Source organism: Corylus avellana, chromosome ca1 (genome assembly GCF_901000735.1).
Source record: "Corylus avellana chromosome ca1, CavTom2PMs-1.0".
Lineage (NCBI taxonomy): Eukaryota > Viridiplantae > Streptophyta > Magnoliopsida > Fagales > Betulaceae > Corylus > Corylus avellana.
Window position 1 is genome coordinate 4,600,049 of NC_081541.1, and position 7,043 is coordinate 4,607,091.

The 7,043-nt window shown below is 36.6% G+C and overlaps 1 protein-coding gene across 1 annotated transcript; it reads left to right on the forward strand.

Annotated features, from left to right (window-relative positions):
- The first annotated feature begins 516 nt into the window (after positions 1-516).
- Positions 517-6,640, forward strand: LOC132167384 (probable arabinosyltransferase ARAD1). The gene is made up of 9 exons (XM_059578344.1): positions 517-1,155; positions 1,244-1,417; positions 2,103-2,260; positions 2,351-2,498; positions 4,023-4,138; positions 4,226-4,364; positions 5,396-5,506; positions 5,873-5,941; positions 6,333-6,640. The coding sequence occupies exons 1-9, from the start codon at positions 703-705 to the stop codon at positions 6,459-6,461; spliced, it is 1,497 nt and encodes a 498-aa protein (XP_059434327.1). The 5' UTR covers positions 517-702; the 3' UTR covers positions 6,462-6,640.
- The last annotated feature ends 403 nt before the right edge of the window (positions 6,641-7,043 follow it).

Sequence of the window (7,043 nt, forward strand, 5' to 3'; positions counted from 1 at the left end):
TCTATTTCTCATATTTAAATAAAAGCCTTTCACCTTTCTTCCTCAAATTCATGTCCAGAAAAGGTATTGAGAGAGTGAATCAAATGCATGTATAAGAATAATCAATTGAATAAGAGAGAAGCCAACCAAAAGAAGAAGTAGGAGAATAAAAGAAAATCAAAATCAGAATTTTCATTCAAGATCTGCTATATATTTCTTTTCTTTTTATTTTTTCTAAGTAAATGAAGAAGAAGAATAAGAAGAAAGAAAAATAGTAGGGGCTAAAAGAGGAAGATGGCTTGAAAAACCTCAAAAATTTGGGGTGTAAACTTCTTTTTTCAGGATTTTGGTAGGGGCGCCCCGCCCCTGCGTGTATTTGCCACTGTCCGAGTAGGTCGGATTCATTGGAATTCTTGCAACTCGGTCTATTCCCATAATAATAATAATAATAATAATAATAACAATGGTGAGTGACTTATTTTCTCAAAAATAATTCACATTAAAAAAAAAAAAAAGTGAATTTTATAAATGGACGGGAAAATGAGCATTACTCTTGCTCCGAACCTCGTCCCGTACAAAGTTTTCCTTTATTGTCGGTGCTCATACCTGACCGGTAAAATGGCCGGTAGCCAAAAGCACCAATTATATAGATAGTGAGAAAGAGAACCAGATCGCTATGATATAAGAGTGCGAGGAATCAAATTCCCGAGCGAAAACCAAAAAATGGCAGGAAAGTACAGCCCAAGATCCAGGTCCCCAATCTTCCTCCTCACAATCCTCTCTCTTCTCGCCCTCTGCTTCCTCTTCTTCCTCTTCTCTATCTCCTCGAGAACCCGACCTCACGGCCTATACTCGACCCGGAGCTCCGAGACCTCCTTCGTGGCTTCGCTGGAGCACTTCCTCGCCCACCGGGTCCCCAAATTTAAGTCCGACGATACCGTCCGTGCACCGGAAGACGAGGTCGCAGTCCGAGACCTCGACGACTCGATGTACAGGATAGAGAGTGGGAGGGTGCATGGAGACCCGTACTACCCCTTGGGAGCGCCGATTAGGGTTTACGTGTACGAGATGCCGAGCAAGTTCACCGACGATCTGCTCTGGCTGTTCTGGAACACGTACCGAGACACCTCCAATCTCACCTCCAATGGCAGCCCCGTCCACCGCTTGATCGAACAGGTTTTACTATTTTTTTATTTATTTATGTGTTTGGTTGCTGAGAAAATGAATGTAATTTGTTTTTGTTTTGTAAAATTGTGTGCTGTAGCACTCGATGGATTACTGGCTGTGGGCGGACTTGATAGCGCCGGAGTCAGAGAGGCTGTTGAAGAGTGTGGTGAGAGTTGGGAGGCAGGAGGAGGCGGACCTCTTCTACATACCCTTCTTCACCACCATAAGCTTCTTCTTGTTGGAGAAACAGCAATGCAAAGCGCTTTACAGGGTGTGAGTGGTCCTCCAAGCTTTGCTTTTACTTTGTTATTGCTGTGTATCCCTTTGTATTTCAATATAAACTTCAATGCTAAGGTATTTCACTTAGAATATAAACTTATATATGGGTAAGTGGAGCTTATTACTCCTTTCTGTCAAAATAGATCTTGTGGGTTAAAATGGCATGATTCCTAGCGAATAGGTAGAAATATAATGAGCTCCTAAAATGTCATTTACCTTTTATTGTTGTCCGACCAAAATGTTGATATTTGGATGGCATTTCAGAGTCCATTCAAGTAGTTTGCAAGTTGTTAGTTGAAGCAAAATGTAGTTGTTGTATTGAAAGAGTACAAGATTCACATTTTTTAGCTTTAATGTCCAACCCGTCATAATAATAAGGGACCCTATGCTGTGATAGCTAGTAGTTATTAGATTGTCTTAAACTATTTGAGAGTTCAAGCGATCATATTCCTTATGATTGTCTTGCAGATTCTTGCTAAGAGAGAGAGAGAGAGAGAGAGAGAGGTCCACGGTTGGAATTCTTGGAGATGAAACCACATTATTGACTCTTTTTCTATAGGTTTTTGTCCCCATTTTGTATTTCTTGAGTGGTTCAATTTTTGAGAATTCTGTGTGTGAAATTTTATAATTTGCTTATATGTTCTTAAAGCTCTTGCATACACTTACTTGTGGAATAGGAAGCTCTGAAGTGGGTGATGGATCAACCTGCGTGGAAGCGATCTGGAGGAAGGGATCATATACTTCCTGTTCATCATCCCTGGTCTTTTAAATCTGTTCGCAAATTCATGAAGAATGCAATTTGGCTGCTACCAGATATGGACTCCACAGGGAACTGGTGAATATTTGAGTTGTAAATGAATCTGCATTTTAGAAGCCCATTACTCATTAAAGCTGCAATTATTATTATTATTTTTTCAACTTTTAGGTACAAGCCAGGACAGGTCTTTCTGGAGAAGGACCTAATTCTCCCTTATGTTCCCAATGTTGATTTATGTGATGCTAGATGCGCATCAGAAAGTTATTCAAAGAGAAGCTCACTACTCTTTTTCCGAGGGCGCCTTAAAAGAAATGCGGTAAGAATTTTGGTTCTTCAATGAGTAGTTTTCAGATTATTTTGTTAATACTCTTGGAAATAAAAATATATGAAAATAAGAATTCTTGTCCACCAGTCTTTTAGTCATTTATGTGAGTCTTTGGACCTGGCTTTTGGAACGTGCATGGCGTGAGGTGACTAATGAATGTGAGATCTGAACTTACAAAAAAGCTACGTTTATTTGTTCTTTTAAGAAACGGAGATCTGTTATTCAATTATTCTAAAGTATGGCACAAATGATTGTTTTAAGATATTTCTTGTGTGGGTACTTATCAAAAAAAAAAAAAAGAAGAAGATATTTCTTGTGTGGGTATGGTTGGAATCTCTCTGGTTACTTGCATACTAACTGAAGGGAATGGCTTTTCATGAGATGGAATGATGGGACTCTGGGCTAGGGTGGTAGTATTTTATCGGGTTTATGTGTTGCCTGGAGCAAAACCACAAAGTCTGACTCAGTTCTTTTTGGTCATTGGTTGAGGGATTGGACCATTCCATGTCAACTTTCTTTTGATGCTGTCTTTGTAACTCGTCTGTAATTTTAAGTGTCTGTAGGTGTTGTTTATTTAATGAAAAAATGGTATAATTCATGTAAATTGAGCATATTCTGTATTCATGTTATAGTCACTAGATGGCTTCAAGCATGATCACGTCTATTGGATTGAGGTTTTTACCTTGAAGATTGTCTTGCCTAGCCTTGTTACTATGGGAGTGTAGATAACTTACATGCCTTACCATCTCTTTTGACTGTGCTTGGCTATTTAGTCTATCAAGTTGGGTTTTTGATATGCGTGGCATCTTAGGCCCATGTGGAAGTGCGTATGACTATAATATTACCTGTTTCCAATTGCATTTCGATGAGACTATATTCTTCTTAAGTTACATGATCGGAGTTTTCAGACTAGGATACTCCTAAAATGTTGAGTGGAAATTATCCCTCCAAAAACGCTGAGTGAAAATTATCCTTATCTGACAAATCGAGATTGTAGAATTTGTAATTGTTTAGGTTTTTGTATTTTGTTCCGACTATATTTTATACATTGTGCATACATTTGCACGAGATATTGCCTTATCTTATTCCGCCTCATTAAGGATTATTGGCTGTGGATTTATTATTTTGTGGGTGTTGTGACTTTCATATCTATAATGTTTTTTTTTTTTTTTTTTAGACAGACAAAAAAAAAAATTACTTTATACGATATTATTGTAGATGACTGATCTGATTCTATTTTGGAGTGTCCAATGGATAAAACTACACACACTGTGTGCGTGTGTGGAAGCACATTAATGCTTTAAAATGTCTGAGGACATGATATTCATTGGTACAAAATTTAGATGGTTTAATCTCTTCCTTTTAATTCCTGGCCTACGATGTCACTAAATGATTGTGTGGGAACAGTCTTTTCCATTTACCTGTACTAATTATTACTCGTGTCTCCCACATTCATTTTCTTGTGCATATCTTATATGTTTCAAGGCTATGCTGCTAATTTTATTATACTTTTAGGGAGGAAAAATACGTGCTAAACTAGTAGCTGAGCTAAATGGTGCTGAGGGTGTAGTTATAGAGGAGGGAACAGCTGGAGAGGGAGGCAAAGCAGCAGCTCAAAATGGCATGCGCAAGTAATATAATTAGATGCTTATTTTGTTTCTTGATATAACTTTGTTATTCACTCTGTTGAGTAGTTGAGTTGTTTCATTGGCAATCAGGTCTATCTTTTGCCTAAGTCCAGCTGGTGACACTCCATCATCTGCTAGATTGTTTGATGCTATTGTTAGTGGCTGCATTCCTGTTATAGTTAGTGATGAATTGGAGCTTCCTTTTGAAGGAATACTCGATTACAGAAAGGTATGCATGTACTCTTAAAGATTGTTTGGTTATTCTCCTTCCCTTGATGCTTCTCTTAAAAGCATAAAAGGAACGGGTGTTGATAAAAGAGGGAATATAAAATAAGGATGATTACAAAGTTGCAATATAATTTAATAAATAGGTGACTTGTTTATTGATAAAATGCTTACTAGTCTTCATATACGAAGATTACACCATATGTTGTCCATGTTGATTTTGAAGGAGGCATCATTGACCAGTTGAAAACTGTCGGAATAAATTCGTATGTTAGAACAAATTCTCTTCCTGATTTAATATTTTTCTTTCAATTTTCGTAGTTTCAAGTGGAAAGGTTAAAGTTTGTGTTTTTATTAGTAAGACAGGAGATGCAAAAATCTGTTTCAGTCATGGCTTTGAAAATCTGCATCATGATAACATAAAATTTCATGTTCTCGGCCTTGACTCGGCTGATAAAAGGATGGGGTGGCATCGGCTCAAGTTTAATAAGTTGATAAAATGAATGGAAGAATGTTTGCAATTTGTTTGAATTTTATGCATTTGGGGATAAGGACAAAATCATATAGTTAGACTAATTTCAGTTTTTTGATTGAATTTGTTAAAAAAACAAAAACTAAGCCAATTTCAGATTTCTACTTTAAGTGATGTTGGAAATGGTACAATGTGAGCATAAGCATAGGATATTTTATTGGGCACTAATGATAATCAATAGGTTATCAAACAAAAGGTAAGCACTGTCTTAGTTGGTCTCCTGAAATAATTTATAATATAATTCTTTTTGTCATGTATAGATTATGTGACACGGTAGAGATGCTTCATTTCAACCCACAGAATGGGATGAGAAAGTTGTTGTTATGTCGTGTCTTAATATTTGGATATTAGATAGACTAGACACCTAGACATGTAATCATATCTGGTAGCTCTGCCTAGTCCATTTTACATGGCAGATGAGAAATAAAAGTTGTGTGGATTGCTGTATCTTTAATATGACTGTACAAGTACTGAGGCTTTGATTCCTTCGTCCTCATATGCAGATAGCTTTATTTGTTTCATCCGGTGATGCTCTTCAACCAGGATGGCTTTTAACATTTCTAAAAAGTGTTAGTCCTGCTCATATCAAAGAAATGCAACAAAATCTTGCCAAGGTTTGTGACTGCAAAGTTGACTGTTGTACTGCTATTTGTATATCATTAATGATTGAATTAGGAACAAGTATTTCTAGGTCTGCATTTTAACTGTTCCTGTTCTATTTGTCCCGTGGAAGGATAATGTTTTCGAATTTTTTTCCCTTTTCTCTTGCTCTTTCCAAGATTGACATGAAGGCTTAGTGATTGTGAAATTCTGTTGCAATGGATTGAAAATTGTTACACACAATCACACACATGTAATTTGATTTGATAATTTACTACTAGCTTGAAGATTATTCGCTCTTGAACATGAATCTTTCAAATAAGGATAGTAATTGAGCTTTTTCTTCGAGGGGACTGACTATATATCTTAATTTCTTGCAGTACTCGAGGCATTTTCTGTATTCCAGTCCTGCTCAACCTTTGGGTCCAGAAGACTTGGTTTGGAGAATGGTTTGTTATTTTCTCTTTCTCAATTAAAAAGTTACGCTACGTTTGTAATTGTTGCTTATACATAGATTTGAGGAAATAATGTTCAAGAAATATTGTGTTGATTATGATTCTGCCTCCAGGAGTGACCACTAAATATTATTTTTCTTAATTTTTTTTTCCTGAAGACCTATATATCTTTTACATAGTAGAAAAAAGTTTTTTTTATACATCCTTGGTGTTCGAAATGGTTTATGCAGTGCAGATTAGGCATTCTAGGAGACGATCTTTTATTGCCCGTCTTTGACGCTCTTCTTATATAAGATGACAGTAGAAGCCATGTAACAATAATATAATGTTTGTTATAAACTTCAAGTTTGAGATGACGATTTACCATTATTTTTTCATGTAACAGATGGCTGGTAAGTTGGTAAATATCAAGCTTCACACCCGGAGATCTCAGCGAGTGGTGAAAGAGTCTAGAAGCCTGTGCACTTGTGATTGCAGAACTTCCAACTTTACTAGCCCAGGTCTCTCTCTCTGATGAAAATATTCTTTCATTCATGGGTGTGATACTTCTAGGTCAAATGTAATATCCGTGATATTTCAAATTTTTGGTCTATGGCCTGTTAATTTCTTGCCCTTGATCTCTTTAATTTTTTTGGCTGTAGTTATAACTTACAGTAGACAAAGATTTTATGAAATGCAAATTTGTTTTTAATAGATTTGTTTCGAACCCCCGACCTAATTCATCACCCCCGAGTCATAGGAGTGGTGTCATTTTGAATTGACAAATATAGAATAAAGAATAGCTTGTAATAAAGAGATAAACACTCGCAATTAATTTAAGGCTGCAACATTACTAGTTGTCTTGATCATTGATCTTTCAATTTAAAGTGTAAAGTACACGTTAACCGTGTTGAAATTTCATGATTGAAACTTTAAAAGTTTTACACTTTCCCCACTTAACATGTTGACCTTTGGCTCCCTGGCCACCAAACGATGGATCGAAGTAGATGTGTGTGAGAGCCAGAGGTATTACAGTTTGTCTTCAAATGTATGACGTAGGACTAAATAATCCCTAGACTTGGGAACCTGACACCAAAATTGAACGGATCAATCTTGT

Coding starts and splice junctions, on each gene's coding strand:
- LOC132167384 (XM_059578344.1), top strand. CDS start 703: ATGGCAGGAAAGTACAGCCCAAGATCCAGGTCCCCAATCTTCCTCCTC. Junction 4,139..4,225: donor GCTCAAAATGGCATGCGCAA/GTAATATAATTA, acceptor ATTGGCAATCAG/GTCTATCTTTTGCCTAAGTC. Junction 4,365..5,395: donor GAATACTCGATTACAGAAAG/GTATGCATGTAC, acceptor CCTCATATGCAG/ATAGCTTTATTTGTTTCATC.